This window comes from Hylaeus volcanicus, chromosome 2 (assembly GCF_026283585.1).
Source record: "Hylaeus volcanicus isolate JK05 chromosome 2, UHH_iyHylVolc1.0_haploid, whole genome shotgun sequence".
In the NCBI taxonomy this organism is placed as follows: Eukaryota; Metazoa; Arthropoda; class Insecta; order Hymenoptera; family Colletidae; genus Hylaeus; species Hylaeus volcanicus.
In genome coordinates, this window is record NC_071977.1 from 5,737,002 (window position 1) to 5,760,402 (window position 23,401).

At 44.0% G+C, this 23,401-nt stretch overlaps 1 protein-coding gene across 4 annotated transcripts in view; it reads left to right on the forward strand.

The window, feature by feature from the left end:
* LOC128872670 (transcriptional regulator ovo) overlaps positions 1 to 23,401 on the forward strand; it is a 98,424-nt gene that overhangs the window by 50,173 nt on the left and 24,850 nt on the right. For 3 of the 4 annotated variants that reach the window (XM_054115598.1, XM_054115599.1, XM_054115600.1), the window contains exon 1: positions 20,898 to 21,617. The exons of the other annotated variant lie outside the window; for it this stretch is intronic. In XM_054115598.1, coding sequence (XP_053971573.1) covers positions 21,461 to 21,617 — 157 coding nt within the window. In that variant the 5' untranslated portion in view covers positions 20,898 to 21,460. Of the gene's footprint in view, positions 1 to 20,897; positions 21,618 to 23,401 lie in introns of those variants that run through there. 4 annotated transcript variants of the gene reach the window in all.

The following is a 23,401-nucleotide window of genomic DNA, read 5'->3' on the forward strand; positions in this document are numbered from 1 at the left end:
TTGGATCCCCTGCGTCGACTCCGCAACGATACCAGTCGCCATCTTGCAACTCACCGTCCTTCCAAACACCCTATTCCTAAAATTCCACCCCAATTGGGTCTAGTTTCTCACTCCCCCTAGCTCTGTTATACATATACATATTCACCAAATCTCAAGAAGCTCATCTATTGACTCTGGTACGCTTTAGGTACTTTGGATCCCCTGCGTCGATTCCACAACAATACCAGTCGCCATCTTGCAACTCTCTTTCCTTTCAAACACTCCATTCCTAAAACTCCTCCTCAATCGAGTCTATTTTCTCACTCCCCCTAGCGTTATTATACATGTACTAATTCACCAAACCTGAAGAAGCTTGCCTAGGAACAGCCATCCGAGGAAAACCCAAGCCGTTTAAAGTCCACCAAACCCTGGCGACCCAATTCCCGTCGCACCACCACCGTCGCGGCCGGACCCTGCGCACACCTATTCCCTCGGTAATAATTCGATGACGGGTATTGGCGTAACGTGGACGCGTCCCTGTGTCCGTGTCCGCGAGGTACGCTCACCGACGCAAGAAGAGGCTCGCAGCACCGGCACCACAAAACGGACACACGTAAGAACGCGTGTTCAGGAGGCTACACGGGCTACGCGAGGCTGAGAGTGGGTTCATCGGACGCCAGCGGCCGCGGATTTACCGTTACGTCTTCTTGGCGAAACCCAGAGTCCACGCTGGCGCTGCCTCTTTCTTCTTTATTCCGATGCCGCGCGTTCTCCGTCCAACCATCGGTGTCTCTGCTACTGAATTCCAGCGACCAACGGCGAGAACCGGAAACGCAAATGTGTCCCCTCGACTAAGGAACTACGAGGCTGCCTGATTTTCCGGGTCACGGAGCCAGGACTCGAGCTCGGATCGAATTACTGTGCCGGTTCTGAATGATTCTAGATGATTCTGGGCGACTCTGGACGTTCAGGGAAGGATACGCGATGTTTACTCGAGGGGAACTTCGATTTTTGGCGTACACTAAAATTTCGCATACTAGGCGCCAATGTTGTTCACAGGCGAGTTTAGAAGCTCCATGGAATTTGAGCACTTTTTCTGCCTTCTTATGTTCTCGATTTAGGTTGGAAAATAAGGGGTAGGATCTTCGTCGCTTACGGGATGGAAAAGGAAAAACTCCCTGATTGAATTCCACGTGGAATAGATGAGATTCTAGTGTCGGGAACTCTGAAAGGAAACGTGACGAAATATGGTAATCAATGGAAGAATAGCGTCAGTTGTTGATGAAGTGTTCTATGCTTCTTCCATCTGTCTCCTCGTCCAGTACCAATCGGTTCGTTCTGTTTCGTACACCATGCAAACACGAACCGATTTAAAAGTCTAGGGTCTAGGAATTTAAAGATCGTAGAATTCCTAGGTGTACCTCCATTTATCGCGATCTCCTTCATCACCTTTTCTATCAGAGGACTCCTCTCCGATCTATTTTCAATCTTCTGATTTGAAAGTCTGGGCTGCTTGGAATTTAAAGTTCAGGGAATTCCTAGCCTCAAGGCTCCCTAGTCTCTCCGTCTCTCTCTCTTTCGACGCCCCGATCGAAATACGCGCGGAAGATCCCGTCGTTGTAGCAACGAGAAGCGGGAACCGTCGAGGAAATGTCACCGAGGAAAGTTTCGAGTTTGTAGAATCCCCGAGGTCGTCGTCCGATGTTTTCAAGGTTCCCGGTCACGTGTAAAGACCCGGCCACGCTTCGATATCGATTCGAGCCAGGCCACGGCTGAAGTAAACCGATCCCGCTACCGATAGTCGACGATCGAGACTTTCGTTGCTTCCTCGTGGCGTAAACAAACGCCAGTGATTATCTAGACCGCGGCTGCAAGTGTACGAGTAAATTTGAATCGCAGATTCGCGTGGCCGATACTCGGAAGCATCGTTTGCGTCAGAGATGTTTCCTCGAACGATGATAAATGACGATGACACGGAGGCGCTGGTGGACACGCAGCTGTCTCGAGAATTTTTATATCGATGGAATAGGACCGTGAGTCACGCGGTGGACCTTCCTTTTGGGATTAAATATTCTTAGCAGAGCTACATCTCTTAATGGTTCAACAATGGAATCAAAGCAATTTGTATTTTATATGACGAACAGAGTTCAGCGTATTCATTATACACGAATCGTTAACGTATGAACTGCGGAACATAGCATAGAAACGAAAGGAATTTAGTTCCTTGGGAGAAAGGAGTTCCTTAAAGAAATGAAATTCCTTTTAAATCGTAATTACATTTCATCGAAATAATTCCGAGAAATTTATGCAACAGACAGCTCAACACACGTCAGCTCAGCTCACCACGTCTAAATTCATCGATAACCTACGTTGATAACAGAGCTCTGTCGCCTGTGAGCGATGTCTTGGCAGTCGATTTAATAGAGGATGCTAAGGAATGGCGCCGCCAGGCGGATTCCGTTGGTTCGACAGACGAACGAGTTCTCTGGACGTGTTTTTCTCAGCGTAAAGGCCACCTGTGCAGGGGCCCGTCTACTTTACTTTCTTCGCGGTTCCGTTAAATACCCGACACCGAACGCGATCGCAAATCCAGGTGCGGAGGTCAACTTGCGCCAGGTTAGGGTTTCGTGCGTTTCTCCCCGCTATGTTCTCTCGCCTCTGTCACGCATGCATGCGTACACGCACAGGTGTGCCTGCGCGGAGGACCTGCACTCTTGTTCTTCCACGTATCAGGGCATACCACGAGCAACGCAGTGATGGGCAAAATCGTAATCGCAAATACGAATACGATTGTAATCGCATCTTTCCGAGTTGTGATTACGAATACGACCGTATTCTTAGAGGTTTTCAGTCATGGAAATTTTTTACCTCAAAACCGACATCAGATTCGTGTTCCTCGCATTAAAAAACTTAGAAAACCATGCTTTCGTCGAAATAAAAATTTTTTAAAAAGTTACCCTATCTAGGCTATTTCTTGGGTTTCTGCTCTATGGGCACGAATTTTAATTGATAATTTTTCATTTCTGATTTCGACGAATGTATGGTTTTCTATGGTTTTTGGGGCGAGGAACACGAATCTGAAGTCGGTTTTGAGGTAAAGAATTTCTATGGCTGTAAACCTTTAAAAATACAGTCGTAATCGCAGAAAAATTTGCGATTACGACTGTAATCGTATTCGTATTTGCGATTACGATTTCGCCCATCACTGGAGTAACGTCAATGCCTTCCACGGCTAAAAGATTAGGTACACTTACGCCGATTCGCATCCATTAACACCAAACCTATCGCGACTAGTAAAATAACCGTTTCCATACATTTCTATACTATTTCTATTGTGCTATTTTTATTTTATCGTAACGTTTCACGCATTATCAAATTTAGTTTCACGTACAATATTTTTGTATTCAACTAAAAAAATAGTCTCCATTTTTCAGAGTTGTCTCTAACAAGCTTCCGAAAAAATTTTACGCTGTCATCCAACAATCAAGAAACGAGCCTTATAGAAATGGACTTGAAAGTGACGATAGGCTTCAAAGACCTATAAGACCCGCCGGTAAATAAAGGGTTAAGACTAGTATTACCATCACGATAGAAATACTAACAACTGAACGTCGGTAAATTTAGCGTTTAAATATTGGGTTGTTCGGAAAGTTCGTGCTTATTTTTATGAAAAGTTCAACAGCATATTTGAATTTGAATTTATATTTATTGAATTATTGGGTTGTCTGGAAAGTCCATGCCGAGTTTTTAGTAAGCGGTACAGGTCTGAATATATCGTAATGGTTGAAAACTAATAACATGTGGACATCCCTTAAAAGTTGGAAAAATTATGGAACAAAATGGTACATGTATTATTCAATAAATATACATCGAAATTCAAACGTGTCTTTGAATGTTTCTTAAAAATTGCCACGAACTTTCTGGATAACCTAATATATAGGTACCATTTTGTTCCACAATCTTTCCACCTGCTAAGGAATGTACACATATTATTTGTTTTCAGCCATACCGATATATTCAGACCTGTACCGCCTACTAAAAATCGGCATGGACTTTCCAGACATCCCAATAAATTAATTCTGAAGGTGAGGTGTGAAGGGAAATCGATCTGAATAGGATTGGTACATATTAAAGAAGTTGCACGAATAAGTGCCGTCGCAAATGTTACTTTATATTAGCTTCGTAATTAATTAATTAATTCCAGGATTCATGCATTATATTGCCCTTGTAAAAATAAGTACAGTAAAAATGACACGGTAGGACCGATAGCAGAATTCAATAGAACAGGCTTGGTGAATCATCCTCTGGCAAAATTTCTTGGGTTTCTGCAACGTCCGTTTCCCCACGTGTGGTCGTACGTTGTCTTATAGTATTGTTAGCGGAGAGACCTCCCTACAATTGCGCGAACCTGGCCGTTCCGTTTCCGATGTTCATTTCTGTCGGCCCAGTAGGTCGCAATGGACTTCTAAACCGATCGGTCGGTCGGGTTCTAAAAACTCAAAGGATATAACGTCCTGGATATCCTACTAAAGATCCGTTTCGGACGCGTGCTTTGTTTGGCCAACGATTCGAAGGGTTCCTCCACGTTTCGAATATTCTCGGTTCACCTTCTGCTTCGAACACAAATGAAGAACGGGTTGTAAAATTCGAACGTGTCGCTATTTCTTACGTGTTTATTAACAGTATTTTTGTTTGCATTGCCGAGGTCTCGGGAAGCGTCCACGACCATACTCGTTGGCGTTCACGAGCAGTACAAGCAGATGGACACCTCGAAGAACCGTTTCTCGCACACTCGATACCGCTCGTTCGAGAGTGAAACCAGTTGTTCCGATTTCGATCAGACTTTCCTAAGATTCGTCTTCGTATCCTCTTATATTCTTCCTTTCATTTTTCGCCACTTCCATCCAGCTAATAATATTCAACCAGTTTGGATCCGGCCGCTAATTATCATCCGTAGGTGTTAAAATAAATCCTTTCGTTATCGAGCATCGTTATCGATTCTTTCGAGATGTCTCTATCGAAAACTGACGCCGTTAACGAAAATAATACCATAAAAAGACGCCGGAATTGTTTTCTCTCGGACTCCGAGAAGCCTGAGAAACCCCGCGAGCACGAAGTAAATTCGTAGACGGTCGAATATAAATCTGCGCGCACGCAGCTCACCGTTTCTGGAGACGTAGACCGTTTCCAGCACAGAACGGAGGAGTCTAGCAAATAAAACCGTGAAACGATGTCGTCGTAAATCGTGAACCGCGGATAGAAACGTCGAAGAAGACGAGGAAGCAGAACCGTTCGCGGAATTCGCCGCAACGTAGGGAGCAACGAAGGTTTACAGTGAAAGAAGAGAAAAAAAAAAGGAAAAAGATTCACGAGAATCTCCAGGCAGGTTTACGATTCGGTGCAACGGGAAGGCAAATCAGATGTCGTCATGCTGGTACCCGCTGACTTCCTAGATACCTCGCTTGCATGCTGGTTCGAGAGCTCGATAAGCCACGATCGATCCAACGAAACGGGTCGACAGGCGTCGCTTCCGGTACTCTTGGAACCTTATAAGTTTATACAGGGTGTCCCTCGACCTCCGGTATGGAAAAAAGAACGGCGAATGCATCTTTTTAACCGCCTTCGAAAAGGAGGAGGTTATTCAATTCAAGATATATATTTACTTGTTTTTTTATTTTTTATTTTTTGTTTTTTTATGTATGTTACTCGATTACGCCGAGACGGCTCGACCAATCGGAATGAAACCTGTTGCATCTTGTAGAGCATGTCTCCCGATTGGTCGCGTTACCGCGATATTTGTAGATTTTTCATTTTTTACGCGTTTTTTTTACCAATAATCGTTCGTAAATTGTTATCGCGATCCGAAGTGAACCAAGTCGAAACGCTTCCAAGTATCGCACGTTGACTGCCAGGAAGTAGAACACGTGAAAATTTCTGCAAGGTTCAAATTTTGCGATCGCATCGAGAACGATTCGTTGGAATTATTATAAGATGGAATTGGAGACCCTTGGAAAAGAGGTTTCCAAGCCGACTAACATCGTCGACGTTTGTTTGGAAGCGTTCTTCTCGTAGTGGGAATCGGAGCGTTATCGGAGGAGGTCAAAATTATCGACAGCGCATTCGCATGGGGAACGTCGTAACCGCGAGATCTGCGAAGGCGAGGCCAACGAATGCCCGCCGTCGAAGAACGGGAAGGAAGGTGAGGCGCGATCACGGTTCTGACCTCAAGAACTCGAGAAAGAGAAAACAGAGGAGATAGAGGGCGAGAGAGCGATCGAGGAAAGCCGGATCGCGGAGGAGGAGAAAAGACGAGGCTGATCGCCGCCAAGGATTCGAGCGTACGCGAGCGAACGCAGAACGAACGCCGATTCGCGGTTAGGTTTCTCCCGTTTCGTCTTTTTCTACCGACTTTTCAGGGATAACGCGCAGCCGCTCGGGCGCGCGTAAATTTCTGGGAACCTGATACTTTCCCGAGGCACGTTTGAAAGGTAGAAATCATTCGTTCAGCGACGCGAATGAATCTCTGCCCGCCACGGACGCTTGGATACGTCTTGGCATTTGTCACGCGAATATACCACGCCACGGCGTTCCACCTAGGGAGAAGAAAATTAAAGAATGCTCACGCGACGAAGGGAACGTCGAATTTATTTGCAAGGACCTTCGACTTGTACGAGAACAGAAAATAGCGAGCTGAGACGTATTTGTATCGGTTAGTCGAGACCGAGATACAGTGGATGTAGAATGTATTCGTACACCGATCAATTTCCCAAAAAACTTTTGTGTGAAATTGTAGTTTGTCAACTGCCTTTTTTTATAATCAATGATATTCTACATATTCTCGGAAATCTCTAGAATATAGTTCGAACAACAATTACTAGTTTATATAATTTGCGAAATTAACAAGAAAATACGAAAAATTGGTAGAAATATAGAAACAATAAGTATTCGCACGGTTCTTATGACGAACAATTTACAGTAGAATTTGTAACATAAGCACATCAGTTTATTGCTTCGTGGGAATTACAAGAAATTACATTTTCAGTAAAAAAGACTTAAAACATGCTCTAATAAAGGAACGAAATAAGATCCTACCCTGAATAACATCGACATTTATGATAGTTAATTTAATGCCTTGAAGAGTTGCAGTGATTATTTATAAATTAATGTAAATTTCGTTTTTTTTTAAAAAATCAAGTTTTAAAAATTGAACAATTGTACGAATACTTATTGCTTCTGTATTTCTATCGATTTATTGTTTCTTCTTGTTGATTTCTCACTTATACAAAATAACTAATCTTTTCGTACTGTATCTATTCTAGAGATCTTCAAGAATATCATTGTTTGTAAAAAAAAAAGTTAATAAATTATAGTTTCGCATAGCTTTTTTTTGGAAACTGATCGATGTACGAATACTTTCTACGCCCACTGTATGTATCTCTCCATCTATCTAATATCGTATAGAATATATTCGTATCTATCTCGATACACCTGAAACCGGTGATACCGGAGGTTTCGAGCGGTGGTAACAAGCGATGCGCGATGGAGGTGCGTGCTGGTACGCACGGGTAACACACTGACGGCAAGGTATGCGCCTGCGCGCATACGACGATGTGCCGCTTACATTAAATAAATTACAGTGGCCGCGGCGGACCGGTAACACGGGAACGCTGTTACCTGGTCTCCTCCGCTCGTACACGAGCAAAAGCAAAACCCTTCTTCGGTTGCCACCGGGGCTGAACCCAGGGACTCGTTTCTTGGCCCGTTTCCACAACAGGATCTCGCTTTAACGCTTCATTCCCACTGGTGCTCGCGACTCTCTTTATAGAGGAACTTATGACGTCGGCCAATTTAATTAACAGAGACGATTGCGTCACGAACGATCAGCGATTGCTTCGAGTATCGTTCGGTGGAATCGGAGGCGGTGAGCTTTAGGAAAAGAGGTTTCCTAGTTGAATAACAGAAGGAATAATTGCAGCTCTCGGATCTCGAAATCTTTTTACGCAGAACTTAAGGGGGTAACGTTTAATTTTCAAGGCAATTTCCGAGATTTTTTGTAGGAAAAGTACTGGTGCAATTATGATAATTTCTTTCTTTGTTTGGTAGATCGACGCTTTAACATTAATTTTTGATTTTATCACAATGTTTCGATATGTGGATGTTCCTAGACGGCGCTTTAACGAGACCACTTAAGGCGGTATCCTGAATTTGGAGGTCTAAAAAAAAGCGGTTTCTCGTGAATTTTTTTAGAATGGAAACAAAAAATTAATTCTACCAAACTTTTTATCCTCATTTCATACATATTCGTGTAGTCTGTAGGAATTTTTTCAACAAGAAATATTGGAATCGAGTCGACTGTGACGCACATTTGTAGAGCACCTCGCAATTAAAAGCTCCTGTCGGCGGGAAAGATGCAGGTCGTAATATTTTGGTTTGACACAAAAAAAAAAACCAAAAGAAATTTTTTCATTTTCATAGATTTTTCGAAAATCTTAAACAGGTAGACCCCCTTAATTTTTGTTTCCACGTCTGTTTAACTCTGACGACATCGCAAGAAGAGGGCGTCGAGTATGAAATAATCGTTGATCTAGATTTTGAGATCTTTTTGTCTAGAATTAAATTTATTCTTCCACCCTTATTTAAATTTAAGAGAAAAACGCGGTACTGGAATATTCCAGCGACGACAGCACTTTAGAATCGCAGCGTTCCGGCGATATTAAAGCAGCCTAACAGCGAGCGGCAAAAAAATATTCAGCGAAACGACAAAGTCATCTTCGACGTCGCGTAGATGGAGAAACGACCGTGACAAGATTGACAGGCGGTTTTTATTAGAAGCCCGCGTTTTTCAAGCGTGGTTACCTGGTAACGTCGACGAAGAGGCCGGAGGAGGAGGTAGAAGAGGAGGACGCGGTTGTCGAAGAGCTCGACCGATACGAGGTGGAACGGCCACGGAAAATTACGTTGTTACGAGGGGCTGATTCGCAGCCGCGCACGCTCGAGCGAACGCAACACATCCACCATTAAGAGGTCTCTCGACGGAAGAGGCCCTTAATTGGTCAAGCCGGCACGCTACCGCGGGAAGTGTACGGGACCTAAAGACGTGTCTTCGTCGTGCTTGCGTGTTACGAGGTGCACGCACGCGCTCCTCTATCGCTGCCAACACCTGAAAACCTACACGCGCGATTTCAACCTGGCCTCGTCAATCCAACGAAACGAGCCTCGTCGCCTTTGTGTCCCTCGCGACCGAATATCCGCTCCTTATCTCGCCGCGATCTCTAGAAACGGTGAATTTCGTCGGGACGTTCCCGTAGCTAGGCATCGCTCGTCCGCGCAATTCTATTCGGCTATTTTTACTCGGGTTATTCGCTTCAGGGCGAGATCTTGACACCCTGTACACTGTCGAAAATTGTGTGTTCTTGAAACGATCGTCTACAGTCAGTATAATAAGTATTCGTACAGGAACCAATTCAAAATAAAACTTCATATATATCTATTTTATTAGTAAATTTTAGGGAAAGAAATAATTAACCTACGGTCCTACATATTTTTAAAGTGGAACCTGCGTAAATTAAAGTCCGTTATTTTTAATGTTAACCTCTTATGTATTTCTTTTCTTATTAATTTTATTTTAAATTGGTTGCAGTACGAATACTTCTTACGCTGACTGTATGTTCTATCAAGTAAATAGATTTTTAAAAATTTATATTATTTAGTTTTTTTTTTTAATATTACACAGAAGTTCTGTAAAATATTGTAAATTAACAAGAATGTTGGTTACCGCACAATTTTCACCAATGTAAAGTGTAGACACCAGTTTTTAGGCTTTTTTAACGAGAGTTCTGTAATGAACGGAAGCAGTTCTTTCCGTCTCTAGTTTGTCGTCTTCTCCAGCTCGAGTCACGTTAACGGTATAACAACTTGCGACGCAGCTACTCGGAAACCGTCTCGACGACGTTCAGACCCGCCATACTTGCACTCGAATTCCCTCGATCCCACTGTTTTTGTCTTTCGCGGGACTGCGCCGCCCCGACAACAAAACCGAGCCTTAATTGCGCTCTGCGCACAGCCATTGTTACGGCTGTGACTATGGTTTACGCCAGGCACACGGTAATTCCGAATAATCGCGCCTAAAAAGAAGGACCACGCGACGACCGCTTCCGTCTGACTTCAAATACGGCGTAGTTCATTCAAGGTTAACGATCCGCAATATTACATCGTTTCAAATACTTAAATTACTTTTCGGCGCGAGTATACTCGTCAAATTATATTGTTCTTTAAGAAAAAATAATTTGTTCCGCGGCCGGTCTCCGGGGTGGTCCCATTATCGAGACATTTCGGGATATATCATTTTTGTAGCGAACGTTTGCAAAGATTTTATTTTGCACAAAGATCTACAATCATCGCTGTTTCCATACATTCCAAAGGCTTTTAATCTAGCTGCTTATCTCGATACAAGTGGGTTCCGAAATCGCTATCCTCGCGTACGCGCGAGATCATCGTCGCGTTTGAGGACAGCCATATAGGGAAACAGCCCGTTCGGCGAGAGTCACGGCGAGACGGGACGATGAGTTGCGTGCAAGGAGTCTAGGCAAGGGTTAAAGGGCGCTCTCGGGTTCGCGGAGGAGTCGAGCCCTTTCCAGAGGCGTGAGAAGCGCCAAGCATGGAGTCTCTCCTCGGATTCTCTTCGACAATTATCGCCAGTCGGCACGAAGACGGTGAAAGGGGACGACAGGTAACCGTGAAGAAAAAAATCCACGTCCTGGTGATTACGTAACGCGAGTCACGGTGCGCGACAGCTCGTCGGAACGAAAGGGACGCATGTGACGAGCAACGACCGGAACTCTCGGGGACAGTGGCACTGAACTTGAAGAGAAAGACCCGAGAACGACGGGCTCGAAGAGAAAAGACGACGACGAGACGCCGCGCCGGAGGAAGCCTGCGTCGGAGACGCGTCGGCGTGGAAACTAGAAGAGGATCGCGTTCCGTGACTAACGACGGTCTGAATTTTAGCGGCGTCGGGCAACGATCGCGATGATGACGATAATCATCGTTGCTCGCGGTGATGGGGCTGACTGGCCGGACGAAAACGAGTCCCTCGACGTGACGCGATGGAACGGGTGGCTTCGTTGCGTCCGGCATGGAAATGCTGACCACGAGTTGGCTAGCAAGTATTTTGCACCAATCGAGACTTCTCTGTCGTGGTCTCTGTACGGTCGGCAAGTATACCGACACGTTTGCAGATCCTAAGGTCTGGATGTTGGTTTGCGGTTACCTAAGGGCATTAGAATTAGAACGGTATTGAAAAAATTGCTTTATCTTGTCATGCTTGTAAGTAGAAATGGCACGAACCGCTACCTTTGAATCATTCGTGATTCAATCACGTTCATTCTCAATTACGATGATTTTTCACAGTGATTCGTGATTCTTCGTGGTCGCTTCTGATCGGTACAGAACATTCTTTTCACTTTTCACGAATCATGTTGTTCTTAGGTTATATATGTATTATAATATGGTCTTCAAACGATGTTAACCCTTTGCACTCGAGAGGTGACTCTCAGTCGCCACTAGGTTTCCTTTAGGTTTAATTTCTTTGGAACTCGAAGTGCCAATAAAATGATTGACGTTGTGGCAAAGGTGACCCGATTCTCAAATCTCAAATTAGAGATCCCATTTTCGAAGTCGATAGAATCTTAGCATTCGTGGCAACAGAATGCTAGGAAAGCATCTCGAGTTGCTGGTAGATACCAGAAAAGAAGGCCTCGGCTGCAAAGGGTTAATATAATTTTGATACACTTTAAATCTGACTCATTTGTAGTTTCTTGAATTTCCGCTAAGGGGAGACAGCGAGATCCTAACGATAACAATTAACACGAACCGCTTCTGAAACGCTATTTTCCGGATCACGGTCGTGATCGAAGTTTAATCACAACTGCGATCGTGATTGTGTGATTTTTCACGCCATCCCTACTTCACATCGTACAATACGCGGCTAATTCAAACGGTCGACATAATTGTTCATGTACTTGGCGTCGAGACGCTACCGCGTCTCTAAATAACCGCGTCCCACTAGGGTCGAAAGGGTATCGCTAACAGTCGCTCGACGAGACAAACTTCGCTCGTCCAAGAACCGTCCCCAAACGAACGTTTCTCGAAGACGTCGCAGAGGTGCAAAGTCCTTCCTCTTGCAATTAGGGACGGCGCGCGCAGCGTCGCGGCGTCGACCAAGGTTCCCATCACGAGTCGATTGTTTCGTAATCCCTCGAAAATTTATTGGCACGTTTAATCCCGGCGTTGTTCGTGGGTAGGCCGCACGCTGGGCAGACGCTTTCGTGCGGCGAACAAAAGCCGAGGCTCGCTGGCCGACCGAGGCCATTGTTTGCGCGAGTGGACGCGAGAGATCCGCTCGTCACAATGAGAACGAGGCTTGCAACTGAACGCGGATACACGCCCCCTCCGACAATTGGGTCGACGACGTTTCCACTGTCTTCGAGCCGAAGAAAATCCCTCGGCCCTCACAGGTATCCCCGTTTCTCGTTGCCTCGCGTTTGTCGTTTACGTCTTCGTCGACCTCCGTGGATCGATCCGTAGCTGCAGTACGGGCTTAGCGAGCCCGAGGTACCCGAGCTAGAGGGCAGGAGGTTCGGATATGAGTGTCAAGGGGTTAGTCGCAGTCAGAAAAAGGAAACAGGACACTTTCTTGTATGTTTTTTTTAAGGTATTAAATAATAATTTTTATTTGTGAAATTTAAATATACAGGGTGTCCCAAAAGTCGGGGAGGAGCCGGAAATGGGGGGTAGCTGAGACGATTTTGAACAACAATTTCCTTTGCAGAAATGTCGGATGGGGCTTCGTTAAGGAGATATCAAGCGAAAACCCCGACCAATCAGAGCGCGCGTAGACCGTTGGAGCGGCCGCGGTAGCGAAGGCTACGCGCTGGCGGCCGCGCTTGTACGCGAACAAGTGACTCGACGTGCATCGAAGGGCATTGACGCTGCCGTCTAGCGCGTAGCCTTCGCTACCGCGGCCGCTCCAACGGTCTACGCGCGCTCTGATTGGTCGGGGTTTTCGCTTGATATCTCCTTAACGAAGCCCCATCCGACATTTTTGCAAAGGAATTTGTTGTTCAGAATCGTCTCAGCTACCCTCCCTTTCCGACTCCTCCCCGACTTTTGGGACACCCTGTATGACAAAATATATCTTAAAGAACTATAAACAAATTTTTGTTTAAAAGAAAGGTTAAATCATTTCGTCATAACAGGCGATAGTGTGGGTGGCCATTTTGTTTGCGGTGAGCAAGATTTCTCCAAACTGGTATACATGAAAACAAAAATAAAGGTAGATTTGGAGAATGATTATGGCCCGCACGATCCTATAGTTGATCGTATAGTAAATCGTATAGTAAATCGCCAAAGGGTTAAACGAATGTTACAAGAATGCCAAGAACGTAAATAAACAGCATTGTATCGACGCATGGAAACAGTGTAATAGTCGAAGTAACAACCGAGCATTCTTAATGGCACGACGAATTTTTACCTGCTCCGATTGTTTCGACGAATAATCGAGGCGACGAAGGGGTCTCTGCGTGGGGGGAAAAAAGGATTATACGGGACGGCTTTTGTTCGAAGTTTCAATTGAGGATTGGCTCCCCCGTGTTTATTGTGACTCGTGTCTGGTCTTTGTAACGGGATTCGTGAAAAGGTGAAAACACAATTTTCCACGAAGTTAGGGGTAATTACGTTTACGACGAGTCGCAAATTGTTAGGTGGACGCATTAATTTCTGACCCTAAACTTCCGTTCGTTTAGTTCGAATAGGTTCTCTCAAGTCGCCATTATTTTTGGACGATTGCCTGAAAAATTGCAGAAGGAGATCGACACGTTCGAGTTCGAAGTTGTTTTCTCACGAATATCGAATTCAGTCGGGAATTTATTTGTTCACCTAATATCTACTCACTTTTTACGTACTTTTTTCTTTCTATAGCAAAAGTTCGGTTTCTTTTTAGACAGACCGTATACATTCAAATTAAATCTACACCGTCAAATTTTCTTCTTTGAACGTCCCTTTATATGTAAAGAAAAGTTTCAATAACAAAAATTAATTATATCTGGAACTTATATGCATCAGAAAAATACATTAGCTGGATCAGACTCTCCCCCCTTAAGGGGTTCTGGTTGAGAATCTCTGCAGGAATCGATCCACGCACCAATCACGTCGCGTCCAATTGCCCTTGCAAATTGCATCAAAGTGGCTGCGCCTGTCTCGCGAACGCAGCCGAGTCGTTAATTATCGTTTCAGGTAAAGTCCATTTAGAGCTCGCCGTTTCTGCATGATCGTGGACGATTATGCGGCCAGAAACGCGTGATATACTACTGAAACGAGTACGGTTCGCGGCTATACACGTCTTGGGAAACCGTTCGTCCGTCGACTGGCGGCGTCGTTTGCTCGCTCGTGGTCGTGATCGTGGTCGTAATCAAGAGTCAAAGTCAAGGTCGGGATCGAGGCGAGAGAAACACTTATGCAACTCTTGTTGCCTACCGTGCCGCAACGTTTCCAGTGGTAAAAAGGTGGGGATCCGTGTTGCAGCACGGTGACCGACCATGCCGCCAAACAGGTATGAAAGAACTGTTACGTATTCCCAGGAAAACTTAGAGGCGCCCCGCGGAACGGAACGACTGCGTTTCGCGACCACGAAACAATCTTACGCGATCCCGCTGCGCCTCTTACACGACGACGAACAGATTTCTTCCCTCTATTCTTACGTGTTACTGTTGGATTTTAGAATGGTTTTGAATAAACCTTACTTCAACTTTATGTTAAAAGATATTCATTACTATATTTGGTTTCGAATGATTAAATTAAAAGCAATACAATGAAGAAAATAAATAGCTGGTTATTGTTGCTCGCTTAATTCATATAGCTATTCGCGTTTATTTTGTGAGCGACCCTTTACGGGCCACACAAGGAACTTCCCGATTTCCGATTACAGCGCCATCTATCGCAAATAAAAAAAAATGTTTAAAACTAGCGTTTTGAAAAGGTCTTAAGTTTTCTTAAAAAATAAAAACTAAAAACCTACCGGACCGAATTAGAAGAAAATCTAATCAGCTCTAAGTTAGATCGAGACATATCGATATTGCATCATCGATCATTTTGATCTCGCTATTAGTTTTTTAGAAAACATTAACGAAAAATTTGTTTACTTGTAAGTACTCTCTACATTCTCTCATACTGATATCAAACGATATTTGTTAGTCTCTCGGATACCAACCACACTCACATACTACATCCTGTATAGTACTCTGCCCTCACCTACCATACATTAGTTCTAATTACGATCGGCGCCAAAATCAAATTTAGATTGCCTTATTCTAACAGTTACCGTGTCGATGTGCCGCAGGAACCTTATTTCCTTAAAACTTTAAACCTTGTTTCATTTATTTGTAGAATCATTCTATTTCAATTATTTCCTCCCATCTCAACGTCTAGTCTTCCGATCGGTCGTCAATTGCTGGCCGAATGCATAATCGTTACGCGAGCGGTAATCGAGGCGAAATTGTGCTCTGAAATGCGTCGGAGAAAGACGTGGGGGGTTGGTGGTCGAACAAGGAAACTCTTGGAGTGGAGAAAGTAGGTTCTCCTCTCTTTGGACCACTTTTGATGAAACGCTCGTTCGTCTCTCGTAACACGTCCACCGTGGGGCTGTTGATATTGACCCTGTACGATACATCAACGTCCACTTAATTGACCGCGCGAAACGGCCACTTTTTGTCTGCATTTCTGGCGACAACGTCCAGGCGTTCTTACTTTTCTTCTTTACTGAAAACTCAGGAAATGCGGTACAGCTGCAGGCTCAATTATTATGGAAGCTGTAGTTGGTAGATTTTATTTAGAAATATTCAGTCATGTTTAATTAATTTCATGGCACTGTTATTATCAGCTAATCGACGAAGCTGTTTTTCTTTTGGTACGTTGCGGTTCGAGTGACGTAAACGCTAAACGTAAACGTTAAAAGATTCAGAGCGGCATCGATTCGCTATTAAAAAATCATACCGATAGCGATTGTTTTGCAGAGGAACTGCAACGACTGGAAATAACAGGCTCGCCGTATGCAAATGAGTCCGTTCGTGGCCGTAACGCGAAGAAAATACAAACCGATGAACAAATCCTCTCGGGTGGTTGGATTATTAATTCCAGTCAGCTGCGAATCCGACGGAGACGGAACGATATCGTTTTATAACGCCTCTGCACTTTACATAATAGTTCGCCCGCGGTAAGAGGAAATATGAATCAGTTGTTAAAAGAGAAAAAAAAAACACATTAGCTCGGATTGTTTAAAAGAAAAATGTGTATAGATATGGAATAGAGCTTTACGTAAAGGTCTTGGATATCATTTTTTCTTTACTCCTACCGCCACTGGGAATACAGGGAAATTAATTGAAAAATCTTAATCTCTCTATTCTATCGTATCTCGGAGTTTGTTTTATCAACATCGGAACGATGACTCGTTGGAAATTTGAAGCACGGCGAACTATCAGGGGGAGCGAAAAGTAATAAAAATTTTATCAACATTTATTTCTTAAAGAAATCTCGAATCAACAAAATAATTTCCATCATTTTCTAACACTGTCTGCTAGCGTAAAAATTTCGATTCCCTTCTTTAAAAAAGTCCTTCGACTTTTTATCGAAGAACTTTTCCAAGTCGAATAATAACTTCGCCTAATATATAATTTGTGTAAATTAAAACTCGACAGGGGAATCTTGCAATCTATCTTGTAATCTCTGAACGTTTGTTTTTAAGCTAAATTAATATTCAGAACAATCGTAAAAAAATGTGCGAAAAATCGAGCCACGTACTTCGGTTATTTCAAGTAACTACGTAACTTTTACGTTCACGAATTGTATTCCCCAATCAGGTCTCCGCATTGTCGGAGAGACCGCGGGAGATCGAATGCAATAAGCTTTTCCGAGTATTCCTTCGCCGCGAACAAAGGGAACGTATTGTATGGCAGGCTGAAGATACACAAATAGTTGACTTCCTCTTCTGAGTGTCTTAACTTTCGCTACCTGCCCTTTACGTCTCATTTTGAAAGGGCCAGGCAGACTCTGTCACCACAGAGGCTTACCTCGACAGTGCAACCTGCTCTTTTCGGACACCTTCGATAGAAATCACAGCTTTCAATGAGGAAAGAGTGACTCTGAAACGTAGAAACTTTGTTTGTTGTAACCGTAGTTAAAGCAAATGTTCCATTTTGGAAATATTTGACTGTTTCCATACTTTTGGAGCACCCTGTATATATATATACATTATATATACATATACATTATATATACATATGTATGTATATATGTGTATACATGTGTTATGCATATGCATACAAATGTAATAATAGTAATATATGTATATATATTATTTCCGTTTAGTTATTCACCCATAAATTTATATTCTCCCATCTAGATTGCGTTATTGAGTTAAGTTTTCTTAAAAAAACTACTGGACCGAATTAGAACGAAATCTAATCAGCTCTTAGTTAGATTGATACACATCGATCATTTTGATCTCGCTATTAGTTTTGTAGAAAACGTTAACGAAAAATTTGTTTACATACATACATACGCGCGCGCGCGAACAATTTGTTAAAAATAGGGTAAAATTGCTCCAATGACCTTGAAACATGGAGATCTGCTAAAAAATCGATTTTTCATTTTAGATGTAAACACAATAACTTCCCTATAAATCGAGAAGTTAATTATTTCTGTGCCAATCGTTTATTTGCGAAGGAAAACCAAAGTAATCGTCGATCAACCATTGTCGTAGGATAAGCACCGTATCGTTGGCTGCAACGCGAACCCTTCTCGGTATAAAATTCATCCATTCGTTGAACTCACCAGCCTGAATATCATTTTTTAGGAAACTTTCCAAGAAGAAGAATCCCGAAAATGTCGAGAAAGCCATACTCGCGTTCGAATATGTCCAAGTGATTCCCTGGACGAGAGCCCGCAATCAGAAGGGAAAAATCTTGGAGATTCCATCTCTCGTCCCCCGTGAAGAAGGTCGTAAATGTTCCGGGGAGCTCCACTTGGTTTTCCTCCGAATCCTTAGTTTTCCCATACGAAGATCCGTCGAGATTGGAAGGTACCTGCCGAATTCGTGCTACGGTCAAAGGACATAATTCAACGGCGACGCTTTTTGGTCCAAATTCGAACAAGTGCCTCGACTGGAGAGGTTCCAAGAGATCCTGAGAGAAGTTTCGTCCCTCGTCCTCGTCCTGAAAGATCCAAAAGATTCCCGGCGTAGGAACGTTGTATCTCGGTCTTCGAGAACCTCGGGATTTTGCTTCCCGAGTATCTCTGGAACGCGATGATTACCAATCATCCATAGTCAAGATATTATAAATATCTCGGTTAATTGTACAACAAATTTTCTTCTCGAGTACACGCCATCCACGAAGGATACTGTAGGAGTAAAAACGAAAAGTAAGGCAAAGAGAATCGAAACCCACGATCCTCGGATCCATAGTCCACAGCAGAGATTGGGAGAACCCTGGGTTTCGATTAAATTTTAAATTTGTCTCGTTTCTTTCTTTGGAGAATATTCAAAAGAGGAAACGAGACAAACATATCGGCAAACTTCCGATTTATCCGAAGCCAGGGTCTTGCCCATCTCTGGTCCACAGTCCGCAGTAGGTTTTTCCTATACGACCAATTCCAATCGAGTTCTCCTTCTTGGATACGGTAGTACTATGATATTCGTACCGCGATACCATACTACAATATTTGTTTACGAGGCAAAGAAAGTTGTCATAGAAGCCCAACGCGGCAGAAAATGGTAAAGAAGTCGTTAGCGTGAGCGACGTCTGCGATCATAATCGCTAACCTGACGCGGCCGCAGGTAGAGTCCCTCGGGGTGAGAAAAGAACGCTAGTCGAGCGACGGGAAAATTACTCGTCATCTTATATATAATTAGCTGTCGCTTTTCTTAAATCGACTCCGTTTACCTGAATTATTCAACGACGAGTTATTCAGAGGAAAATAAAACAGAGGTCGTTCGAATTTGTTTTATACGGAGTAGTAATCGCTAACTGTAGCACAATTTACAATTGCATTTCGTTTCTTCTTCGGTGTACGACATCGGCACAGTCACCAAGTATAGAAGTATCGATCCAAGTTCGCACCTTCCTATAAATCTGTTATTTTTTTTTTACTCGCGGCAAAAAAATGGGAACAGTTACGCAGAAGAAACTACTGTATTTCAGCAGTGACCAACGATTTGCGTAATGAACGAGTGAACACGTGGTGGACGTCGGTAACCCTTGAATGAACGTAAATAACGAATGCAAATAATTGTTGTGTACGACACACGCAGAACATCTCGCACGAGCTGGATGACGAACGCTGCGCGTTACACGCGTTGTACAGGGTGTCCATTTCGTGCGACTAGGTAATCAAGGACTTTATTAAAATTATGCAAGATACAGAAATCGACTCGTTCGGGAATGTGGGTACGATATTCGTAACGAAGCAATCGTAGTGGTTCTTCAGCTAGGAAACTTTCGAGCACCCCGTAGAGAAACGTAGTTACGTGTCCGCGGTATAACAGCACGGTTGAAACTTCGGCCGCTACGTGTATACCGCTTGACAGCATAACCGACATAGTGGTTAGAGACGGGAAACCTAGCCTTAACCGTGAGCCTGAGCGTCCATCATAAACCAGTACATGGACACGTACGTAAGTACATACGTATGTTTACGGGAGAGCCGTGCGTGCAATCGCGGAGGATCGCACAGGTGGTATAGACACGATTCGAGGAAGTTGAGAATCCCCCCTGCATGTTTCATAGTTCTACGACTGAAATGTTAGCCCAGAGTTATCCCGCGGAAGTGCGACTCGCGGGTCCTGCTCGAGGATGGACCCTTGTTGCGTTCAGGAAGCAAAGGTCACCCGAGGAATGCAACAGGTGTACATCACAGTAGGTGATATGTCGGTGATACATGTAAGTGGTTGGTTGTTTGGTTGGTCTTACGCGGGTTCTCGGCGGGGATTAGGGTCTTTTTGAAAATGAAAAGTGACGCCAAAGAGGAAACTTGGAATATAAAGTTAACCATCGTTGAGGGTACCCTACCAAACAGCGTCAATCATGCTTGCACGCGAGCATACGCGCACCTAAACATACAGAATCTCGTAATCCACGCCTATCGAGGCCTCGAACTCGACAAATACGAAAGCCACGATCGATGTTCTAACTCCGCCAACATTTTGTTCCCCCGTTCTTCGGCGCTGGTGGATCTAAACAACCCGAAAGTAGAGATGGGCAAAACTCTAGGCTTCGAATAAATCTGAAGTTTACCGATATGTTTGACTCGATTCCTTCTTTGGAAAATGTTCAAAAGAGGAAACGAGACAATCGTATGAGCAAATTTCAGATTCAGTAATTCAAAGTCTAGGGGTTTGACCATCTCTGCCCGAAAGATGCATCGCGGAATGACAACCCGCATTTTCCCGCTGAATAAACCGGCTATCGGTAAAGACAATGCGCAACCGGTGTCGGAGGAACAGGGAAAGGGAACGAGCGTAAGAGAGAAGCGACACGGTCAGGATAAGACGCGAGTCTCCGTTTAAAAAAAGAAGAGGAGACGCGAACGCGTTCTAGAGGGAGGAAACCGGCGAACGGAGGTGGGGGAGAGGGAGGGAGGATGCTCGCACGCTTCAGCACACGTACGATGCTCCGTTACGCGCATGCGCATAGGCGAGCGGTTTCCATCCCCACCTCGGTCCCCGCGCGACCAAATAATCAGGATGGGCTGTATATAAGTACTCGGGGCGCGTGGTGGGAGAAGCAGGCCCAGTCGGGCGCGCGCCACGGGTGGGAGTAAGCCTTGGTGGTGGGGAGAGGACTCGGGCCCGGCTTGGCGAGGAACCAACGGAGCCTCAGTCGTTCGCCAGAGGTCGGTCCGTACGTGTGAGTTTACTCGATCCGTGGCACTCCCGTCGATCGTCCAGGATAACTGTAAATCCGCGGGAAAGGAGAGAGGGGGAGGCCTTGGGACTTGGCCGAGAGGACAACCGAGGCCAACACTTCGCGAACACCGTGCATCGTTGTTGACAAGTGACCGAGTACAGTGATCGGCGAAGAAATAATCGCACCCAGAAACGGATTGTTAGAATTGGTCCACGAGGTGGACTTAACCGGTAATGCGAGGACGCGTGACCCCCGCGCAGGGACCATTGACACTCGACACGGACACTTGGGATTCTGTATCTTGCTACTGAAACAGTGATTCCGTTCGTTATCACGCGTTTTAGCACACGTAGCTCGCGGCTACTCGGCGAGATCGGACAGTGAACGACGTCGCGGCAGGTATACGCACGCATCTCGAGGGACGAGTGGTTGTTGGTGCGGTGGATGATTATCAGCCGTGGGAATGGTGGCGTGAAACTATTATAGGGTGTAGTGACACACGTTAGCGCGCGCCAACGTAGGTCAAGATGCCGAAGATCTTCCTGATCAAGAACCGGCTGCATCAGCAGCAGCTCAGGCTGCTGGAAGCACAGCACCTTGGAAAGAGCCCGCCACCCTGCAGCGGCAAGGAGAGTCCACTTGGCAGCTCCGAGCCTCTCAGTCTTATCGTGAATAAGCATCAATGTAAGTCACCATCGACTGCCTTTTATAGGTACTCCTTTACTTAGAACTAGAGAGACGTTGGAAGTAGAGGGACCTTAAGCTTGAGTTTAGCTTTAAACACTTGGAGATCAAAGACGACTAACGGTGAAGGCTTCCCATGTCGACTCAATCAGAAATAGCTCTGTCTCGCGTTCGATGTATTTGACGCCTCGTATCATTCTAGATTTGTTAGTCGAGCTTTGCTACTATATAATTATCTTAAGCGGTTTGTTCAACGATTAACGTCATATATAAGGTAGACACTGATAGGCAAGGCTTATCGACGAATCCAACGACAAGGAACGCTGTTTGTTCTAAAACAGATATCACAGCTACGTTTTTCCGTATAAACTGGAGACTCTAACCAAACGACCTGACCGTTTCATCGTGTCGTTAGGGTTCATAGTTAACGCTTTACTTACCTAGGAGTCTAATGGTAGGATTAATTTCAATGCCGATTTACGACAGTACCCAGTGTTTTCGATCATCAATAATATTAGGGGAACCTGAAAGTAATGTCGTTTCTGGAGATGTCAATATTTGTTTATCATTTATCAGGTTATTGTGTACCAATTGATTTTTTTTATCGATCTCAGTTTGAAAATTTGCACACTAGGTAGCAAAAGGTTGTTGGTAAAGAGTGCGAACACAATTGATTAAAAATAAAAACTTGTTATGAATTTACTTGTTAGAATTTAATGTAAAAGGAACGACATTACTTTCTGGTCCCCCTAATAATTAAGTCGAGCGAAGACGAGGTTCTTACTTAAATACTTAAATAGGTACGAACTCTCGTAGGCGACTTCGTTGCACTTGACCGTCCTAGGGAAAGAGTACGGGCGCGAGATGCTCTCGAGGCCGTATCCGCAGGTGCAGATCCGATGGGCACAGGTGCCGTTGCAATTTAGGCGGCCGCGTGCAAATTTCATTCGTAACATCGTCTGTTTCATATTAACAGCATCTAAGTTCGCGATTGTATAAAGTATCGTCGAATTATATTTACACTCGGGGTAGAAATTCAAGTGTCGTAGACGGGATTAAAGGAGGCTCTACAGTTACGCTACAAGTCAATATAGAATTACTATTGTCGCTTGATTCACGTAGTAGTAGATCTGGCATAGTATTTAGAATATTACAATTGTTCGCAATTTTATATCAAAATAAAAAAAAAATTATGTTAAACATTGATTTTTAGTCGTTATTATATCTATTATTATATTATAGTATCACAGTACTGTTTGTATTGGAACGCGCGTTTTCTAACCTCTCGTACAGCGTGCCAGATCTCTCGACTATGTCAATAGCAGAAGACAAAGCGCATCATCCTGGTATTCTTTAATTTATTATCAATACTACAAGTACCCTCGGAGTATTTCGTAAATCAATATATGTTCTTTAGATATTTTTCTATTATGCATACAATTTTCGATCCAATCTCGGCGGCAATTACTTTGTAGCACGTAATCGAGTGTGTTGAAAACGCATTTTCCCATAAGAGTCCACGTTAAAAAGTGAAAAATCGAAACATTTCTTTCTTAGCTTTTAGATACCTTAGCCTTCCCAAAATTTGTGTGGATGTTTTTGGGATAAAATCTAATCCGTATACAGATTTTTATAATTTTCTTGGCGTTACTTCTGTTCGCACTAGAGCCTCCTTAAAAATCGAACGAATATCGATTACGCAACTTCAGCGCTGACGTCGTAGAGCTTCTCGTTGGGAAACGGTTAATCTGACGCGACCATGGTGGACAACGGTATTGTGCGTA